Below are 22,272 nucleotides of genomic sequence, written 5' to 3'. Positions count from 1 at the left end.
ATATGGATTTGGAAACTGAATTTTGATTGAAATAAATCACCTATGGTCTTCAAAACAAAACAAAAGCTAACACTTTGGTGATTCAAACAGACCTGGTATGTCCGTCCCCTCTGTGTCCTCTCCTATACTCTGGAGCAAAGAAATCCAAAAGAGTTACATGGTCTGGGAATAGGCTGCAAAGTTGCTTCACTCCAAGTGCCACACAGGAATATGAACAGTAGGTGGCACTTTTGTGCTATCTCCAGATTTTCGACCTTTGAAGGGAACTAACTGAAGGACTCCTAAGGGAGAAACAAATGTATATGGTGCTCAAGTGGATAAACTTGATTTCTAATTTGAGCGGAATCTGAAAGAGGAGAGCTAATTATAGGATCAGTTTGTCTTACTTAGTACCTTGTCTCCAACGGTATCTTGGAGATTTCTTATGTAGACTTCCAAATATTGTGAAATATTGTGGCTTTCTTCCAGACTAATAAATTTGCAGTTTGGAGTGGTTCCAAATTACTGTAGCAAGTAGAATTACATGAATTTTTTTTTAAAGATTTTATTTATTTATTCATGAGAGACACACACACACAGAGAGACCGAGGCAGAGACATAGGCAGAGGGAGAAGCAAGCTCCCTGTGGGGAGCCCGATGCAGGACTCAATCCCAGGACCCCGGGATCACGCCCTGAGCAGAAGGCGAATGCTCAACCACTGAGCCACCCAGGTGTCCTGAATTACATGAATTCAAGCAGGCTTGAAGTAGGGGAAAAAAAAAAATCCCAATTTGTCCATGTTCCCAAATATCTATCTCTGAGCTTTTGCTGTTTGCAAAGGCGAGGAATAACAAATAAAACAAAATCAAATCAAATGTGGAAAAGCAGTGTGGATTACTAAGAGAATAGTGGAATGGAAACAGAGATGTTCCATTCTTCTTTTTGTAAAATTTACTGTTAGGCTGGGATACAGAATTTTACATGTTTAACAACAGGCCTGCAATCATGCAAAGGGCACTGGTTAAGTCTGGAGGTACCCACGGAAATCTAAAGCTGTGCCCCTTCCTGTGTACCTGGGGCCGGTTACTTCATGCCTCCGCATATCAATTCCCCCATATAGAAATGTACATGGTAATAATAGCATCTCTCTGATAAGATCCTTATGAGGACTAAATGTCAAATTTGTAAGTTATTTATTTATTTATTTATGAGAGAGAGAGAGAGAGAGAGAGAGAGGCAGAGACACAGGCAGAGGGAGAAGCAGGCTCCATGCAGGGAGCCTGACATGGGACTCGATCCTGGGTCTCCAGCATCAGGCCCTGGGCCAAAGGCAGTGCTAAACCGTTGAGCCACCCAGGCTGCCCTTGTAAGTTATTTAGAAGAGTACTCTGCATGTAGTGAGCACACCATAGGTAGAGCGAAAAAAAGTTTCTAAAGTCAATTTGTAGGGTGCGTGGGTGGATCAGTCCACTAAGCATCTGCCTTCAGCTCAGGTCATGATCTCAGGGTCCTGGGATCCAGCCCCACATCTGGCTCCTTGCTCAGCGGAGACTGCTTCTCCCTCTCTCTCTGCCTGGCTCTCCTGCTTGTGCCCTCTGTCAAATCAATCAATCAATCTTTAATTTTTTAAAAAGCCAATTTTTAGGTGATGGGCCAGTGGGTGATCATTTTCCTTCTATTAAGTTAAGAACATGTATTTTCTGACAACAAGCCTAAAACTTTTTTACTAAAAGACTGAGAGAAAAACCTGTACTTAAAAACTTCTCATTTCTTTTGAACTAGTTTCTACATCCCTATCTTTTTCTATTTCTCTAAATCTGCTATACCCACGATTAGACCTCTCTTGGCTGTGAGAAATCCTGACGTCCTGGTTATTCCTCATAGTTTCCAGAATTAGTAGTTTTGATCGAAGTTGAATCTACATCACATCAAATTTACCAGTTTATTCTTCAGTGTACAAGTCAGTGGCCTGAAGAACTTTCACAATGTTTTCAACCACCGCTAGTACCTATTTCCAGAAGGTCGTCTCAAACAGAAACTCTGCTCCCGTTAAACAATAATTCCCCGTTCTCAGGGCGTGATCCTGGCGTCCTGGGATCGAGTCCCGCATCAGGCTCCTCGCAGGGAACCTGCCTCTCCAACTGCCTGTGTCTCTGCCTCTCTGTGTGTTTCTCATGAATAAATTCAATCTTTAAAAAAAAAAATAATTCCCCATTCTCCCTTATCCTCACACCTCTAGTGGCCTCCATTCTACTTTGTGTCTCTCTGAATCCAACTATTTGAGGAACCCCATACACATGGGACCATGCAATGTGCCCGTCTTTGTATCTGGCTTATTCACTTAGTGTATTGTTTTCAAGTTCCAGTCACATTGTAGTAGCACTGGAATGTCATTCCTTCCTATGACCAAATAACGGTCGTTGTAGGTACCTGTCACATTTGTAGTATCATCTGTTGGACAGGTGAGTTGTTTCTACTTTTTGACTGTTGTAATGTTGCTATGAACCTTGATGCACAAGCATCTATTCTAGTCTCTGCTTTCTTTTTATTTATTTTTTTTTAAAGATTTTATTTATTTATTCATGAGAGACACACACAGAGAGAGAGGCAGAGACACAGGCAGAGGGAGAAGCAGGCCCCACGCAGGGAGCCCCGCGCGGGACTCGATCCCGGGACCCTGGGGTCACGCCCTGGGTGGAAGGCAGGCGCTCAACCGCTGAGCCCCCCAGGGATCCCCTAGTCTCTGCTTTCAATACTTTCCTGTATAAACCCAGGAGGTGGGATCCCCGGTGGCTCAGCGGTTGAGCGTCTGCCTTCAGCCCAGGGTGTGATCCCGCGGTCCTGGGATCGAGTCCCACGTCGGGCTCCCTGCGTGGAGCCTGCTTCTCCCTCTGCCTGTGTCTCTCTGCGTCTCTCATGAATAAATAAAATCTTAAAAACAAAACAAAACCCAGGAGTTAACTTATGGAGGAAGTGCCAAACTGCTGTGCACAAAGCCACCACATTTTACATTCAAACCAGCACCCCAAAACTGTTTTTAAGTATGTGTGTTTGTTTGTTTTTTGTTTTTCAGTTAAACCTAGCCTAGGGATAAGCCCAGCGTAGACTCCCGCGGCAGCGCGTTGATGGGCCGCTGGGGTGGGATGGGCCTGCCGCGCTACAGCAGTTCCGGGACTAAGTGACCCGGCGGAGACCCGGGCGCGCCGGGGGGGCGCTGAGCCCGCACGCACAGGCCGCAACAGGCGCCTCTGGGCCCTCCGAGCCCAACGACGGCCGGTGCACAAACTTGGGCTTGAGCCGATCCCGAGACCTAGAGGCACCTCCTGGCTGCTTTCGGTTGCGGCTACAGGGTCGACGAGGGCCTGGCCGCAGGTGGGGGCTCACCTGCCCCGTCCCCGCCGCCCCGGGCCCTCCCAGGCGTGGGCCGTCGCCGCCTCGTTTCCTTCGCTGCCAGTAACGCGTATCTCGGTGTGTTTCGCGGTGTCCCGCCGCGCTGAGGCAGGGCCGGAGCGGGAGACGGACCCCGCAGCGCGAGCTCGGCCCCGCGTCACCGAGGCCTCGGCTTGCGGACGCCGCCATCGGGTCGACCCGGGGCCCTCGCGGCCGCTCGAGCTTCTCCCCGAGGCTCCCTGCGGCCGCGGCTGTCACGGCGTCGTCCGTCCACCAGCATCTGTGATTCACATCGCGACGCTCATCGTGCCCCACGTGGCGACTACCTGAGTACAGGTGTGTCCTCCGGGGGCTCAGCCCCCGCGCGCGAATCAGCGACCACCGAGCCGCCTTCCCTCCCTCCGTCCCGGGGCTGGCGCAGACCTCCCGCAGCCCGGGGGGCGCTGTCTCTTTAACATGCAATAGAACTCCGAGCGCATCGATCAGGAGCCTCCCAACCCTGCGGCCCAGCGGCCGCGTTTCCAGCCCCGGCTCGACTTCCCCCGTGCCGGGCTCGAAGCGCGGGGGTCCCTAAGCCGCGGCTTCCGTGCGCGGCCACACCTGCCCCGCGGCGTCCCGCCTGCCCCGCGGCGGGGGCCCGCTCCCTCCCGCGCCGGCACGCTTCGGGGCTCGGCTGGCCACGCCTGGAGCGCGGGGTTTGACTGGGCCGCCGTTGTTGTAGCGACCGGGAGGCGCCGCCGCTCCGGGCGGACGGTTCCGGGCGCCGCACGGTCCCCCCTCCTGCCCCGTCCCCTCCCTTCCCCCCGAGGCCCCTCGCCGGCGGGAGCCCGGCGCCGACCGCTCCTCCCATGGCCGCCGCCCCGGTAAGGAGGGGCTGGGGGCGCCTCGGCGGGGCTGCCGCGCCCGCACCTGGCGGGAGGCGGAGGCGGAGGCGGAGGCGGGTGTCCGCGTCTCCCGCCCCCGCGCCCCGGGCCCCTAGCCCCGAGCCCCGGCCTCGTCCCCCGGCCTCGTCCCCGGCGCTCCTCCCGCGCCCCCGGGGCCTCCGGCCGCGCCCGGGCCGCCCCGCGGCCCCCAGAGCTCTCGAGGCTTCCCGCGGAGCGCCTGCGTCAGAATCGGCCCGCGGGCTGCCGCCGCGAGGGGGCCGGGCCGCGCGCTGTGCCTCCCGGGCCCGGGGACGCGCGTTCGGGGGGGGGGGGTCCCCGGGGGGAGGGGCGGCCCGGGGGAGCGGGGTCCCGGGGCGCGGAGCGCGTGCGGGCGCCGGGCGCCCCTGTCCCGCGGGCTCGCGCCTCCGAGGCCGCACCCGCCCGCAAACCCGCCCGCAAACCCGCCCGCTCTCCTTCCAGGAGGACCCGGTCCTGGAGCGGTATTTTAAGGGCCACAAAGCTGCGGTCACCTCCGTGGCCTTCAGTCCCAGCGGCAAACAGCTTGGTGAGTTCTGGGCTGGGTCTGTCTCGCCGTCGTTGCCGGCGAGTTGGCAGATGCTCCACCGACCGGTCCACGCTGCGCCGCGGGGCTCCCGGGACCCGGCGGAGGTGCCGCGCGGCCGGAGAGGCGGGCCCCGCGCTCCGTGGGTCCGGCCCCCCTCCCCTCCGCTCCCCTCCCCTCCCCTCCGCTCCCCCCTCCTGTCCTCCCCGACCCCTTCCCCTCCCCTCCGCTCCCCTCCCCTCCTCTCCGCTCCTCTCGACCCCCTCCCCTCCGCTCCCCTCCTCTCCCCTCCTGTCCTCCCCGACCCCCTCCTCTCCGCTCCCCTCCCCTCCTCTCCGCTCCCCTCCCCTCCTCTCCGCTCCCCTCCTCTCCCCCCTCCTGTCCTCCCCGACCCCTTCCCCTCCGCTCCTCCCCGACCCCTTCCCCTCCCCTCCTCTCCGCTCCCCTCCTCTCCCCTACCCCCTCCGCTCCCCTCCTCTCCCCTCCGCTCCCCTCCCCTCCTCTCCTCCCCGACCCCCTCCCCTCCACCCCCTACCCCGTCCCCTCCCCTCCACCCCCTACCCCGTCCCCTCCCCTCCACCCCCTACCCCGTCCCCTCCTCTCCCCTCCCCTTCGCGGGCCCCCGCCGAGCCGAGGACTTTCGCGGACTAACCACCAGGAGGAGTGAGTGGGAAGGGGAGGGGTTTGTTCTCGGCCGGGGAGGGGGGCGGGGGGAGGGTGGGGTGTTGGCTGGAGAGTTTGTGAAAAGTTGTGAGCGGAGCCGGAGCCGGAGCCGGAGGACGCGGGGAGAGAGAAGTTGTGGCTGCGCCGGACGCCGAGGCCCCAGCGGCGGCAGGTGACCCCGGCAGCCGCCCCAGGCTCGCTCCGGCCCGAGCCCAGCCCCGAGCCCCGAGCCCGAGCCCCCCCCGCGGGCCGCAGCCCCCCTGCCGGCGGCGTCCGCGCCGTAGCCATGAGGGTGCGGGTGGCCGCGAGGTGGACCTGGGCGCGCAAAAGCTGCCTGTTGCTGGCGCTTCTGACCGTGGCCTATATCCTGGCGGAGCTCTCGGCCTCCACCTTCCACGCCTCCCCAGCAGCCGACCTCGCCCGCGAGCGGGGCCCCAGACAGCTCGCAGACCCCCGGCAAGAGGCAGAGGGCTTGTCCCGACCGCTGTACAAGAAGCCCCCGGCGGACTCCCACGCGCTCGGGGAGTGGGGAAAGGCCAGCAGACTGCAGCTCGGCGGGGGCGAACTGAAGCAGCAGGAAGAACTTATCGAGAGATATGCCATCAACATCTATCTCAGCGACAGGATTTCCCTGCACCGCCACATAGAGGATAAGAGGATGTACGAGTGCAAGTCCAAGACGTTCGACTACCGGAGCCTCCCCACCACCTCCGTGATCATCGCTTTCTACAATGAAGCCTGGTCCACCCTGCTCCGCACCATCCACAGCGTCTTGGAGACCTCCCCTGCGGTCCTTTTGAAGGAGATCATCTTGGTGGATGACTTGAGCGACCGAGCCTATTTGAAGACGCAGCTTGAAACTTACATCAGCGATCTGGACCGAGTCCGCTTGATCAGAACGAGTAAGCGCGAGGGGCTGGTGAGAGCCCGCCTCATTGGGGCCACGTTCGCCACTGGGGACGTCCTCACTTTCCTGGATTGTCACTGTGAGTGTAACTCTGGCTGGTTAGAACCACTCTTGGAGAGAATTAGTGAAGACGAAACCGCGGTCGTTTGTCCCGTTATAGACACCATCGATTGGAATACCTTTGAATTTTATATGCAGACCGGAGAGCCCATGATTGGTGGGTTTGACTGGCGCCTAACCTTCCAGTGGCATTCTGTCCCCAAACATGAGAGGGACAGGCGGAAATCGAGAATTGACCCCATCAGATCGCCCACCATGGCTGGAGGACTGTTTGCCGTCAGCAAGAAATATTTTCAGTACCTTGGAACATACGACACTGGAATGGAAGTGTGGGGAGGCGAAAACCTTGAGCTGTCTTTTAGGGTGTGGCAGTGTGGCGGGAAATTGGAGATCCACCCGTGTTCCCATGTGGGCCATGTGTTCCCCAAGCGGGCGCCATATGCTCGGCCCAATTTCCTCCAGAATACTGCCCGGGCAGCGGAAGTGTGGATGGATGAGTACAAAGAGCATTTCTACAACCGAAACCCTCCAGCGAGGAAAGAAGCTTATGGTGATATTTCTGAAAGGAAATTACTACGAGATCGGCTGAAGTGCAAGAGCTTTGACTGGTATTTGAAAAACGTATTTTCTAATTTACACGTTCCAGAGGATAGGCCAGGCTGGCATGGAGCTATTCGCAGTATGGGGATCTCTTCTGAGTGTTTAGATTATAATTCTCCCGACAACAACCCGACAGGTGCCAACCTTTCACTGTTTGGATGCCACGGTCAAGGAGGCAATCAATTCTTTGAATATACTTCAAACAAAGAGATAAGGTTTAACTCTGTGACAGAGTTATGTGCAGAGGTTCCTGAGCAAAAAAAATACGTAGGGATGCAGAATTGTCCAAAAGACGGGTTCCCTGTTCCAGCAAACATTGTTTGGCATTTTAGAGAAGATGGGACCATTTTTCATCCACACTCGGGGCTGTGTCTTAGTGCCTTCCGGACACCTGAGGGTCGATCTGATGTTCAGATGAGAACTTGTGATGCTCTAGATAAAAATCAAATCTGGAAGTTTGAGAAATAGAAGAGCACAATAGCACTTTCTTTCTGAGCTGACAATAGCTTCATGAAAATCAAAGAGCCTTTAAAGAACCTCAGTGAAGATTGTATTTTATCAGAAATCACTCACTGGTCATCTGCGAGAGCTCTGTGAAAGCTGTTTCATTTTGGTATAGAACACTGAAAGTGGGTGCCTAGAGAGCTGCTGTTTAATATTTCAAAGTGCCTTACTCATACGTTGTTTTATTTAAGAGCTTTGTCAGTATGGTTTCTTCTCCTTAAAGAAGTTGACTGTGAATTGAGATACACAAAACATTTAAGCGCCAGACTTGATACTAAAGAATGTAAAAGTCTAAGCAGAATGAAGGATGATTTATGTTGACGAGTAAGTTTGTTTGCCCATCCCTTTAAAAACAAAACTCGCAAATGGCGTGGTTTGAGCTATTGCTGTTTTGGTTGTATATAGGATTTGAATTTCTTTTTGCCAACACATTACATTTTAGGTGTTATTTCTTTAATTTTCCTTTAATCAAGAAGAAATCAAAGAAAGTTGATCTTAAGGAAAAAAGTTTAGATGTATGTTTCATTGGAAGAGGGCATTAATTTGAATGTGAGTTCGGAGGTCTTTTTAACATGCAGACATCTCGGAAAAAAGTACACCCGCATCTGAATGAAACGGGGCGATATTTACATTCTACACTCGGTGAGCTATTACACTTCACTGATCCGTATTGATACCTCATATTGCTCTGAATTTGTAAGCTGTCCTCTCTGTGAACTCTTTTTGTGTGTGGGGGGCATTTTCTGGTTGCACTTCCTTAAGTTATGAATGTCCTGGAGAGGGACTCATTCACAACATTGTGCTTCCCTTTGTTAATGCTTAATTGTTTAAAGTAAACAGAGTTGTTGGCTCTCTGAAGTTAAACCCAACTGTGTTTACTGAAATGTGTGAAACTGAAAGTGGGCCCCAAGCTACAAAGGCTGTGGGATTCTTCGAGTCATTCTTCCTGATGAGGAAGGATTTATCATAAACCAAGGAGAAAGACTGCCTGGGCACTGGTGAATAATGCTGCGTTGCAGCCTGTTTTCAGCACCACGCCGGGCACTCAGGCAGCTTTCAGAAAGTGGGTGCATGAATGAATGATGAATGAATCAATGAATGAATGAATAGCTCAGCCGTGGTCCTTTCATGATTTTGGTCCTGTCATTTGACCAAAAGACTCTGTTTTGAGTTTTAGTTTTCTCATCTGTAAAACGTGGGTGCTGGATTAGATCTCAGCGATCCCTTCCAGCTCTGAAATGTTGTGATTACATATTACAATCAATCTTGCAGTCTTTATAACACTTTTTACGTCCTCACTTTTAACACAATACAATAATGTGGGGCAACTTTCAGTCCAGTTATGAAGCTGGAAAAGAGGGAGTTTTAAAATTAAGTGAGCTGAGGGGCACCTGGGTGGCTCAGTTGGTTAAGGGTCCGGCTCTTGATTTTAGCTCAGGTCATGATCTCTGGAGTCATGGGATCGAGCTCCACATCTGTGGGCTCTGTGCTAAGGGGGGCACCCACATGAGATCCTCTCCTTCCCTCTGCCCCTCCCCACTCTCTCTCTCTCTCTCTTTCTTTCGAATGAGTAAATCTCTAAACAAAAATTAAGTGAGCTGAGCTCAACTGAAGTGGTTTAGTTTGAATTGAGTGGAAAGTTGTGGTCAGTGTTTGTATTCGTTTTATTTTGACAGTTGTTGAACCAATTTTGTTTTTATCTTTACTCTTTCAAACTCTAAAAGTAATCTTTTGGCCTAAGAATATAAATATTTTCCAAAACAAATTATCCGAGAAGTAAGTATACTTTTTTTTTTTAAAGGAAAATAAGTATGTTTACTAGTATTATTTCAATGCCATATCCAGAAATCACAGGCTGAGTTTAGGATTAAATCTCAATTAGTTTGCTTTGGTCCAGATTTATGAAAAATGCATACTCCATAGAGAATTAATCCACAGTATTCATAAGTAAAGTTTTTTCAGTGTGTACATGATGATTGGAGGGAAGAAACTTGGCAAAATGTGACTTTAATTTCAAAAAGTAAAAGTGCTCTGTATCTTGAATATTTTATTTCTCTTTTGCTTCTTAAAATGAAAGTGCGTTAATAACTTTCATTAAGTTATTTAGCACCCTTAAAGTTTATCAAAGAATTGTCCAAATTTCATTTGCAACATACATGGCCATGGGTGTAATTTAAGAAGGACTTATAATAATACTCTGAATGTTGCAGAAATGGTTGACGGCAGTTGTTCTCCTAAACCCACCCTCTTCCTCTTGCCCAGTCTACTTTTTAATTTAAATGACCCATTCTCTTTTTGTTTATTTATTTTTTTGTTCTTGTTAGCCCCTATCAATCAGAAAAACTAAAATTGATGTGTTCTGAAAGTACTTATTGGAATTATTTTATTCCAGTATCTTGCTGCTCCTGTCAAAAAATTAAGGGGTCATTGAAAAGTAAAGTACTTGATTGTTTACCTATTGCCTAAATTGCAGGACGTGACCCATTAATGTTTTTGGAAGGAATATTTGGAAAGTGTCTTACGTATATCAATAACTTGAAAGTGTCTGGTTGTTCATTCCTCCTGATAGTGTAGGTAACAGAAGAAAGAGACTTCCATATTTTCATCTATAGACATTTCCGATTTAATTTCAAAAACACACGGTCAAATTGCAAACAAAATTTATTTTGAATTCCCTAGTTCCAGTTTATTGGTACCAAAGTTCTCTTTTGCTGTAGACAATTAAGAGTTGACCTTTTAAGTTACTTTACATACTAATAACAGTTTCAGTACGATACTTGGTAGACAAGAGGTTTCCATTTTAAATGGTCACTGTCATTTAGTGTCCAGTTTTATGAGTAGATTGTCTAAATCGGCAATTCTAGCAGTCATCTTTTAAACAAATGGTAACCTAGTCATCTGCAGGATCTCTGTAACTCAGAATAACTTGTTTGTAAAAGAAGATCTGTTTACTCTCCCAGGGGTAGGTTCCTGCACATTCATTTTATGTTGGCAAATCAGACTTTTCTAGGTTGAAGTCAAGAAGTTATTTTTTAAGTTGTATAGTCTTAGTGGTTTTAGGATCTCAGTTTTAATTAATAAAATATTTAGTGTTGACTTGTTTGTCCCTTTAAATTGCTGTTTTAATCATATTTTTAAAAGAGCACAAAAAATGTTGGGGTTCAGATTAATCTCTTTTGAACAATGAATTTTTTTTCCTGTATGATGAGCAGTTTCCATCCTCTTTTCTCCCTTTGTTAATGGTTTTTGCAATATTGATTAAGACATAAAATAAAATGTGTGGCTAATTATTTTTGCAAATGGATTCTAATGATTTTAGTCTGTGGGGTCATTGTTTCTATTGTGCACATTTGTTGATGGTAACAGAGGTGAGTTAAGTTTGTAATTATTTTGCTTGTTTGAAAATATGGACAGAATATTAAAAAGTCAAAGTTCCTGCATTATTTTGCAAGGTGTCATTAACCAAGTATTCTGAAGTGGTGTTAGCACTATTAATGCATGCATTAACTATTTATAAACAAACAGGAAATGATCCCCCAGGGCTCTGGGACCCACTGGGGAAACAAGTGAGCACCTGGGCACAGTAACACCAATTTCAAAACCTTAGGCTAAAAAGAAATATGTCTATTCTGTAAAGCACGTAGCCTCACATTTCCCTTAACCTTCTTTCTGCATCACCGCATCCCAAGTGCCTTTCCTGTCCACCAGTCACATCTCTCCTCCTCCTTAGTGATTCTGCCCACTGCCCTATACCCCTGCATCTCCGCAGCCTGCGATGCTGCCTGGGAATTTCTCTTCTGAGTGCGCAGTGGGGAATCACTATGCTAAGACGTCAGATGTCTTACAGCCACATACTTGAGCTCAATGTTATTTTTATTGATCTTTTGTTTTATATATAGTTTAAAAAATTACTATAAATACATATGTTGTAATCTTGCTCTCCTACTAAGTGATGGCAATGCTGTGCAAATCATTTTATCTCTGTTTCGGTTTCATGAAAGTAAAAAATGACTGGGAAAATCATAGGGACAGTACATAGTGTTTGCCAGGGGTTGGGGGAGGGAGGACCAGAGAATTGTTGCTAATGAGGATGGGGATTTTTCTGTGGGCAGGTGGGGATGTGATAAGAATGTTCTGGAATTAGATAATGACATTGGTTGTACAACTTTGATTTTTTTAAAAAAGATTTTATTTATTTATTTATAAGAGACAGACGGGGGGGGGGGGGGGGGGGGGCAGAGACACAGGCAGAGGGAGGAGCAGGTTCCATGCAAGGAGCCTGATGTGGGACGCCATCCTGGGACTCCAGGATCACACCCTGAGCTGAAGGCAGATGTTCGACCGCTGAGCCACCAGGCATCCCTCATTGTACAACTTTGGGTAATAAATTGAATTATAGCTGTAAGTGGAAATCAGTTTTTATTGGAATTTTTTCCTAAAATTAAGGAAAAACTTCAGTCAATCCTTTTGAACAGGAAGTAGGAATTATTATAAAAGGTGAAATGAATTTGTGAATTGTGTAGAACTGAAGAGTAGACAAGTCCTTACAACTTGCTAATAATCAGACACTACTTTTCCTTTTGTGCCAAGCTCAGTCACTTTCTCAGGTTGGCCTGGGAGAGTTGTCTACTGGAGGCCAGGGGGTGTCCTTGGCTCTCTGGTTACTATTCTAACTCTCTTGTTTGCATGTATCTAATCTTGTTCAAAGGGGGAAATGGGAGGTACTCTATTTATTTAGTACTTCTTTATTTAGTTAATGCTGCTGTGTGCCAGATGCTGCTTTATGCCCTGGGTATACATTCAGAAGTGAACAAAACACGTATGCTTCTTCAGATGGAATTCACAGTCCAATGAGAGAGACAAATATTAATTAGTAAACACACAAATCATGTGCAGGTACAACTGGAAACAGGAAAAGGTGAACACACTGTAAAGAAAAGAAAGAGTTCTTTGAAGAATAACAGTGGTGACATATGTTTTTGGGATCAAGGAACACTCCTCTGTGGGAGTTCAATTTAGCTCAAGGCCTGAAGAAGGAGTTAGCTAGGCAAAGACTAGAGAGAGAATAGCATATGCAAAGACCAAGGGTGGGGAAGAACTTGTCCTTGATCAAGGAAATAGAAGGCCAGAGGCACCTGGCTGGCTCATTCAGAAGAGCATGCAACTCTTCATCTCAGGGTTGTGAGTTTAAGCCCTGTGATGGCTGTAGAGATTACAGTTGTGGAGAGTGATTATCAATTGTATAAGGAGAAAAATGAAAAAAAAAAAGTATATAGTGTGTGTTTATATATACATATATATTTTATATATTATATATGTAAAAAATTTTCAGAAAAAAATTACTTAAAAAAAAAAAAAAAGACCAGAAGAGAGAGTCCGTAGCTTTGGGAATTGAGTTTCTACGGGAAGACAGAGGCAGTTTGGGGAAGGTCTTGGAGGTTAGACTAGGTCAAATGGTGGTGCTTTAAAAGATAAGTTTATGTCCCTGAAACCTGTAAATGTGACCTTGTGGGGGGGAGGGGGAAGAGTCCTTTCCAGATGTAATTAAGTTAAATATCTTCAAAAGAGATCATCCTGGATTATCTTGGTGAGCCTTGAATCCAATGACAAACGTTCTTATGAGAGACACACAGAGGAGATAAGAGAAGAAGGCTGTGTGAAGCCAGAGGCAGGGATTGGAGTCATGCATCCATGAGCCAGAGATCTTCTGGAGGCATCAGACATTGGAAGAGGCAAGGACTGGGATCTCCTTTAGAACTTAGATTCTTGCCAGCACCTTGATTTTGTACTTCTGGTCTTTAGCACTGTACAAGAAAATTTCCTTTGCTTTGAGCCTCCCAGTTTGTGGCAACTTACTATGGCAGCCACAGGAAAGTGAGACAGAGGCCATATTTTAGGAATTTGGTTCTGAAAGTTGTAAAAAGTTGTTGAAGGATTTTAAGTAAGGGAATGGCATGGTCTGATTTATACCTCAACAAGATCATTGTGGCTATTATGTGGATACTGAACTATATTAGTAGAGAAATAAGTTAGGAGCTATTTTAGTAACAACAACAGGAGATGATGGTGGTTCAAACTAAGATGGTGGCCTTCAAATTAGGGCAGTAATCTGGGAAAGAGAAATTTGGGAGTTGTTAGCATACAGATGGTATTTAAAGTTGTCAAAAATTCAGAAATAACAAGTAAAACCAAGCAATCTCTGAAATAGAAATTATTAAAAGTTTGTTGTGTGTATACCATAAAGACAGTTTGCAAACTGAGAGTACTCAAAACATGGAATGAGGCTCAGAGGTACATTATAAAGCAGCTTTTGTAGTAAGAGAGCAGTGACTTTATTCTTCACGGTGATTGCTTGTAATATTAGAATTTTCTTAAATGATAGGGTATTGGTCAGCAGTTAACCTTGGGAAACAGTTCAGGTTTTGCTTATGATTTCCGGAGACATAAGCAAGAAATGACCCAGATCAAGTTAGTTTTACAAAATAAGCTAAATTAATCTTTGTTTGTATGACTAAATAGGTTTTGTCTGCTCAGGGAATTTTCAAGGCTGGCCTCCATTTGTTTTTGATTTTTAGCAGTAATGGGAATATTTGAGATCACCTGGGAAGAACATAGAACAATGAGGGCAATGGCCCAAGTCTGAGTCCTAAAGATCTCCAACCTCTAGACCAGAAGAAGAAATGGCAAAAGAATCTAAGAAGGAATAATCAGAAAGATAGGAGAAAAACCATGACGGTAGAGTATCACGAAAGCCAAGGTCCAGGGTGGAGTAGAATTGTTGAATTGAGAGGAGAAGATACTAGATAGTCATTAAGGGGGTGGGGGTGGGGGGCTGGGTGGCTCACTCAGTTAAGCACCTGACTCTTGATTTTGGTTCAGGTCATGATCCCAGGGCCGTGAGATCGAGTTCCACATCAGGCTCTGTGTCATTAGGAGAGCGGGGAGGGGACTGTCGCAGAACTAAGCACTGCTGGGCAGTGTAGAAGATCCATGTGAAATGAGTGGATCTGAATTTACAGTGTTTCCAGCCTGTTTGGGGGTGGATCTAGCCCTTTTCACTGGTACAGATATGGTCCCAAAAAAGGCAGAGTGATTGGGACTTGGCTGGGGAAATTTGAAGGAAGGAGGGAGGGCCAAGGGATTGAATATATGTGTAAGAGAGTGATTATAAGTTGGAGAGAGAAATGAAGACAATGAGAGAGCCTCAGGGGAGAATATAGGTCAACAGATTGGAGTTCTGCCCAAGATAGAAGTAACTTGACTCTGCCGTAAGGAGTACTGGTCGTCGGGATGCTGACTTTCAGTTTATGATCTGAGAATGTTCAGGTTCTGCTGATGACAAGATGCAGGGTGTGGCCACTGAACGAGTTGCTGAGGAAGTGTGGAAGAAAAGGGCTTTGGAGAGTCCTGGTTGTCTCGTTGGTCTGAATTGCTCTTCATTTTCACTCTGCTTGGCTGGCTCCTCCTTGTCCTTGATGCCTCCACTTAAAATGCTACTAATAACTCATCTAAATTCCACCCCCACACAAAATTCTCTTTATGACTTCCTGACTTTTCTTTCGTGTCTGTTAGCACAATTTAAAATGATATGTTTGCCTGTTATTGACTTGTTTGCCTCTTCTTCATCTGAATGCAAGCTCCCTGGTTAGAGATTTTGCGTATTTTGTTACTTAGGACTTTCCCTGCCCCTCCGACAATGCCTTATGTGTTGTAGGGGTGAGATAGCTGTTGAATGAGCTAATAATATCAGGAGTTGGAGAGGAAAATTGTGACCCGACGTAGGTGAAATGTGAAAGAGAAAATGATTGCCCCTTGAGAGGGTTTCAGGGAACTTGGGGCTCCCAAGCAGAGTCAGGCATAAGTGGTTGAGGAGAAGGGACTTTCAGGGAGGAGAAGGTGGGTATAGGGAGAGCATCTAGTGGGTGTTTGTCTGGCCCAGTGGTAACTTTTGGAAAGGAGAGCATAGGTGTTGGGTCGCCCAGGGGGACATCCAAGCATTCTGGGAGTGAGTACGTGTAATTGATGACCAGAGGGGCTCAAGGCTTCTACTTCTGGTCATGGCTGAGAGTAACAGAACATAAAGTATGGCAGATTTATACCTGATAGCCTTTTAGAAGGTGGTGGGCTCTTGGGTTTCACAGGGTGGGTTGGGAAGGATCGAGGAAAGAGGATAGGAAGACTCAGTAACCTGTGAAGTGTTTCCATCCCTTTTTACAGGTGAAGGTTCACTAACTTTGCTGAACTCTATAGGGCTAGTTTGGAGTCTGATTCCTTTTAGACCATGCTTACTACACTAGTAAGATAATTACTTAGTGTCAGCTAGAAGGAACACATGATTAAATATTCCCTCATTCAGGGCAGAGGAGTGTTCAGTTAGTTCCATCATTTATTTATATTATTATACAGTACTTGAATAGCACAAACTAATTCTGAAAGTAGTAAAGTTTATCTAGTAAAGATTAGAATATTATCTTTTTATTGGGCAGCCTTCTTTTATCTAAGTTTATAGATGTATATGCTTGGGAATTACATATTTTTTGTTTTAAAAATAATTATAGAGAACTCCTTCTTGTAGATTTCCTTAGAAGATGTCCTTGTTTATTTTTCCTTGAAGAAGACAGCCTCGAGTTTCTTTTTATGACCCAAAGACCAGTACGAACCTGGAAATGCAACAGGAAGTACAAAATCATGATGCCCTCAAACTAGAAATCTGAGTTTATTTCTGATAGTCGGGTATGAATGGGACATAATCAGAAGGACCTCTGAAATAGTTGAAAGATTCAAGAATTTGTATATAAGGTGATCTGAATTATTAGGACTCTCTTGAATATGGGGAAGAAAGGCCTGAGAGGGATATAATCCAAATGCACAAAGTTGCGAAACATACTATATTGTGATTACAGACTTTTTGGTAAGTTTAAAAACATGTACTCTTTGACCCATTCATAATTCTTTTGGGAATTGATCACAGTGATATACTTGCACACATCAGAAATGACACAGGTACAGTACAGTATCATTTGTGAAAGGGCAAGATTGTAAACAACCTACATGGGGTAGACTGGTTAAATAAGTTAAGGTGTAGCTACAGTAGAATACTATGTAGCTATCAAAAAGATGGCATATTCCCCTCCAGTCACAAATGGGTAATTGGTAATCCAGCTTGCCTGTCTGCCTGAAAACAACTGCAAAATGATACAAAATATATGAGGCAACCATAGTCAGGCATTAAGCAACAGAGCGTGCAAAATTGTAATGATCCCTTGCAAGGAAGGAAAACACACAAGGGGAACCCCAGAACAGGTACAGCAGAAACAGTGATGTCCTGGCTGAGTAGAGGCAGCAGAAATCATAGTTCTAGAAGTGATTCTGGAAAGAAGTACTCCAAGAACGACGGACACATATTAGAGGACATGGAGGCCAGTTTAAGGAGCTCTTATTAGCCAAATTTAGAATAGGAGGAGGGTCATAATAAATAATGACAGCTATGGATTATAATCTGAGTCCATACTGATAAATTAATAAATAGAAGAAAAGGGAAAGTTCTTCCTTATAATAATAAATTAAATTATATATTCATTCATTAGTTAAATTATTAATTAATGTAATTTCTAATGAATTAGTAAGTTGTGGAAAGAAGGATGGGTTAGAAATACATTAAGGATGTTCAAATTGTGTGACAGCTCACTGAGGAATAGGGTATTTAAATAGTCTTAAATTATCTCCCTACAAACAACTTACTGATGACAGAGGGGAATGATACTAACTTTAAGAGGCAAAACCCACCCAAACCAAGTTATCAAAGTAAATCTCACCAAAATTGGGACAGATGTCACATACACCCTAATATGGATGATAAGGGCACAATAAAACTTGTGGATTTGCTATCAAAAATACATATCCTGAATCTAATCGTGAGGAGCATCAGGAAGAAAATTGATGAACAACCTCCAAAAGTAACAGATCTGTGGTCTTTAAGAATATCAAGGTTAATAAAGAATATCAAGTCAAAAAATGACTTAGGAAATCTTTCCAGTTTACAGGAGACTAAAGACACTTGGCACTTAATACAGTGCATGTCCTTGGATTACACCATGGACTGAGGAAAATAGCTATAATTGACAAGGTCTATATATAGACTGTGGATAAGCATTAAGAATATATTAAATAGCACTTAATTTCCTGACTTCGTTAACTGTATTATGATCTATGTCAGTGGAGTATCCTTGTTCTTAGGAAATACATGCCAAGGTATTTGGTAGTAAAGAGACATTACGTTTCTAACTTTCTTTCAAATCGTTAGGGAAAAAAAATGCATGTAAGTGTTTGGAGAGAGACTATAAAAGCAAATAAGAATGTCAATGATGGTGAAACCTAAAGTAGAGGATATAAGGGAGTTTCTTGTATTACTTTGTAACTGTTCTGTAAGCTTGAAATAATCAAAATAAAGTTTTACCAAAATAGGAAAAGAGTAAGACAGTTCTGTGTTCTGATAAAACTTGCTCTCCAATATATTATACTAAGTGGGCTGGTGGGAAGAAGATGCAGAAGCAAAAAGCAGAGTGGCAGGGATAACATGTTACCATTTGTATAAAAAATACATGTGAACAGACATATATTTAAGTACATACATAGGAGGATACTCCAGAAATGGTTAACATTGGCTTCCTCAAGGAAGTGGAACCAGGTGGCCAAGATCTGGAAGGCGAATTTGGTAAATACCCATATCATGTACATATATTACCAATTGAAAAGCTAAGCTACTTTGACAACAGACTCAAAAATTGGAAGCAATGCCATTTCTTTCCAGGATATAGTATTCCTGATGGAGCAAACCTCTAAAATAACTTCAGTTTTGGTTAAATCAAGGTGCGAGAGATCTTGGGTTGACTAAAGTTATTGCTGCTTAGGGTGACACAATAACTACTGACCTTTTGGACATTATGGAAAGCAAACATGTTCTCCATTAGTATGTTCCTTGTTACCTCCAGAGACTCAGCACTGGCCTAGGTGAGCACGGACTTTATGTTTTCCTTTGTCCTGATGAAAATTTCTTGAAACAGTGAATTATTGTTATAGGATATAAATTGTTTTTTAAAATGAATAGATTTGTTAATCTTTTCTCTTGACTTCCTGCTGTTGACATTTTATCTCAAAATAGACCAGTTAGATGATGAATGGTACAAGCCTTGACATTTTAAATTATGTGGTAATGTTTATATAAGGTGTGGCTCAGTAGAAATATATGAAAGCAAATTCCACGTTGACCTTATACAACACTGACATCGATAGTCAAATGCCTTTTATGATCATGGTGTGAGAGTTTGGTGGGATCAGGTTAAGGAAGTATGGATGAAAAATGTGGAAGAAATATAGAGTGTACCCAGAGCCATGGCCTCCCCTTTACTCCAAACCACGACTTTCTCCTAACTGGATAATTGTCGTAGCCTCCTAATAGATTTCCTTCTTCAATTCTGTCTTCCTACCTCCTGTATATTTTGCACAGAGCAATTAGAGTGATAGTTTAATTTTTTTTTCTAAATGTTTTATTGAAATACAAGATACGCACCCAAGTTGGACAACTTGAATAATAATTTTTACAACATGATGTGCCCATCTAACTGACACCCAGAGCTAGTACCCCCAGCAGTCCCACCCGTGCTGCCTTGCAGCCGCTGTCCTCCCTCCCTGTCCCCCAGTAATCTGCATACTGATTTCTAACTCCATTGATTAGTTTTTCTACTTCTTGGACTTCATCTAAATGAAACTTCATTGCACAGGAGGTACATACTATGAATATAAGACAGTTTATGTATCCATCTTTGATGGATAATTGGGTTTCTAGTTTTGGCCTATTTTGGATCATATTGCCACAAACATTATTATAGGTCTTTTGCTAAACATACATAAGAATTTCTGTTCCACTGAGTGGGATTGCTCAAACAGTAAGTGTATATTCAGCTTCAGCAGATACATCAAAATAATTTTCCAAAATGGTTATAACCACCAGCATTATATGAGGGTTCCGGTGGTTCACGTCTTCATCAAGGTTTGGTATTATTTCTCTTTTTCACTGTAGTCATTCTATCTCATTGTCATCTCACTAGTGCTAACTCATTCCTTCTGGTTTTAATTTGTATTTTCCTGGTGACCAATTGAATTGACCACCTTTTCATACATTTATTGACCATTTGGATGTCTTCCTTTATGAAGTGCCCATTGAAGCCTTTTACCTATTTTCCTGCCTTTTTTAAAAAAATTTTTGTGGGATTCTTTACAGATTCTGTGTTAAATGTAGGATACATGTATTGTAAATATCTTCTTTCACTCTGTGGCTTGCCTTTTCACTCGGTAGTATCTTTCAATGAACACAGTTTCTTAATTTTAGTGTAGTACAGATTATTACTTTTCCTTTAGTAATTTAATCATTTTTATGTCATGTTCATCACCTATGCCAGTGGTCATGCAGGTATTCTCCTGTGTTCTAGTCTAAAAGCATGTCACTCTACCTATTGTATTTTTAGATCTATAACATATATGGAATTATTTTTGTATATAGTATAAACCGAAAAAGTCAAGATATATTCTTTCCCCTTATGAATATCCAATTGACCTAACATCATATTTTGTAAAGACCATCCTTTTCTTACTGTCAGAATGGTAATTTTAACTCAGATCATGAGATCCCCTCCTTGCTCAAAATCCTTTAGAGGTTTCCCATTGCACTTAGCATGAAATACACATTTCTTACCATGGCTCTGCCTGCACCTCCTTTCTTCTCAGCTTTTACCCCACTGTTCTCACTCTGTGGACATGCTGGTCTCCTTGCTGCTCCTCAGTCTTTCAAGTACATTATTATCTTGGACAGTCATTTGTGGGGTTCCTTCTGCCCCTAGAGTGTTCTTCTTCTATGTGTCAGCCCAAATCGCTCCTCACTGCACTCAAGTCCATGCTCAAATGGAAGGGGCACCTGGGTAGCTCAGCGGGTTAAGTGTTGGACTTTTGGTTTCAGCTCAGGTCATGATCTCAGGGTCGTGAAACCAAGCCCAACATGAGGCTCTGTGCTCAGTGTGGAGTCTGCTTCAGTTTCTTTCTCCCTCTTTCCCTGCCTTGCCCCACTCGCATGCGCATACAACCTCTCTAAAATAAATAATGTATTTTTTAAAAGCCTTTTTCTCAGGAAGGATCATTAACCACATAACACTATGAAGGAAGAATATATGAAAGTCCTCTGAACATGTGTGATCTTATCAATGAACTGTTTCACGATGATGTCAGTGCATGCCAGGCAGCCTCTCTGTTTTGTTGTCAGGTTCATCAGCTCTCACTGTATTTGGAAGCAGGACTAATTATCATCTTTGTGACAGGTAGCAGCTCTTTTACGCCAGTTTAATTGTTCTCTCTTCATTGTTTTTAGCTTTTGAATTTGAAGAAGTAATTTTGAAGACTTCCATTTTAAGAACTGTGAAAATTGTGCTACCCAAAACCTTCACCACTGTGTGTTCTTAAATGAATGTTAATTTCTGAGGCTTGGAATTTTGTGGATTTGTCCCTTTTTTTCTTTCGTTTTCTTTCCTCCTTTCTTTTTATGTTATTTGCTATAAATGCTGCACCTCCAGATTGTGTATTAAAAGGACATTGGTTATTTTCAAGCTTTCTTAGTTAGAACGGTTATCTGAGTGCCAGGCTGTCATTGTACTGTTTGCTCTCCTGAAATCAACCATTTCTAATTGCCAGTTCAACAAATCATTTTCAGTTTTCTCTGTTGTCTTTCCAGCCACTACAGTTATTTGGAATAAAAATTCAATTTCAGTAAAAAAAAAAAAATGAGTTAAAGACCTAAATGTAAGACCTAAAACCATGAAATTCCTAAAAGAAAACATCTATGATAATGTCTGACATCAGCTTTAGTAATTTTTCTCTCGATATATCTCCTTAATCAAGGGAAACAAAAGCAAAAATAAACTATTGGGACTACACCAGAATAAAAAGCTCTTGCACAATGAAGGAAACCACCAACAAAACAAAAAGGCAACTTAGTGAATGGGAGACGATATTTGCAAATGATATATCTGACAAGGGATTAATATCCAAAATATATAAAGAACTTATGCAACTCAACACCCCCCCCAAAAAATAATCTGATTAAAAGAGGAGCTGAATAGACATTTTTTTTCCAAAGAAAACATACAGATGGTCAACAGACATATGGAAAGATGCTCAACATCACTAATTATGAAAGCAGAAATCAAAACCACAACAAGATACCACCTTAAACCTAGTCAGAATGGCTAGAATAAAAAAGACAAGACATAAGTGTTGGCAAGGATGTGAAGAAAGAGGAGCCCTCATGCACTGTTGATGGGATCATAAATTGTGCAGCTACTATGAAAAACCGTATGGAGCTTTCTCAAAAAAAATTAGAAGTATCTGATCCAGTAATTCCATTACTAGGTATTTACCCAAAGAAAATAAAAACACTAATTTAAAATGATATATATACCCCTACGTTTACTGTAGCATTATCTGCAATAGCCAAGAAATGGAAGCAACCCAAGTGTCCATTGATAGATGAGTAAAGATGTGATACACACACGCACATGCACACTGGAATATTACTCAGCCATATGAAAGAATGAAGTCTTGCCATTTGTGACAACATGGATGGACCTCAAAGGTATTATGCTAAGTGAAATAAATCAGGTAAAGATAAATACCATATGATTTCATTTATATAGGGAAT

General features: G+C 44.4%; 2 protein-coding genes across 13 annotated transcripts in view; both read left to right on the top strand.

The window, feature by feature from the left end:
• The first annotated feature begins 3,156 nt into the window (after positions 1 to 3,156).
• POC1B (POC1 centriolar protein B) overlaps positions 3,157 to 22,272 on the top strand; it is a 93,172-nt gene continuing 74,056 nt past the window's right edge. For 3 of the 12 annotated variants that reach the window (XR_011994902.1, XM_025992207.2, XM_025992206.2), the window contains exons 1-2: positions 4,063 to 4,233; positions 4,714 to 4,798. Coding sequence is in view for 4 of the 12 variants with exons in the window: in XM_025992207.2 (XP_025847992.1) it covers positions 4,219 to 4,233; positions 4,714 to 4,798 (100 nt within the window). In the remaining 8 variants the exon portion in view is untranslated. The other 9 variants (XR_011994904.1, XM_072724553.1, XM_025992210.2 and 6 more) reach the window with 6 other exon arrangements.
• Positions 5,553 to 10,969, top strand: GALNT4 (polypeptide N-acetylgalactosaminyltransferase 4). Its single transcript, XM_025992205.2, has one exon. The coding sequence runs from the start codon at positions 5,745 to 5,747 to the stop codon at positions 7,491 to 7,493; it is 1,749 nt and encodes a 582-aa protein (XP_025847990.1). The 5' UTR covers positions 5,553 to 5,744; the 3' UTR covers positions 7,494 to 10,969.

This window comes from Vulpes vulpes, chromosome 10, assembly GCF_048418805.1.
Source record: "Vulpes vulpes isolate BD-2025 chromosome 10, VulVul3, whole genome shotgun sequence".
Lineage (NCBI taxonomy): Eukaryota > Metazoa > Chordata > Mammalia > Carnivora > Canidae > Vulpes > Vulpes vulpes.
Note: the sequence above shows the minus strand (reverse complement) of the source record. Positions and strands in the feature narration are given on the sequence as shown.

Excerpts from the sequence above, each read along its gene's own strand:
- GALNT4 (XM_025992205.2), top strand. The coding sequence starts at position 5,745 with ATGAGGGTGCGGGTGGCCGCGAGGTGGACCTGGGCGCGCAAAAGCTGC.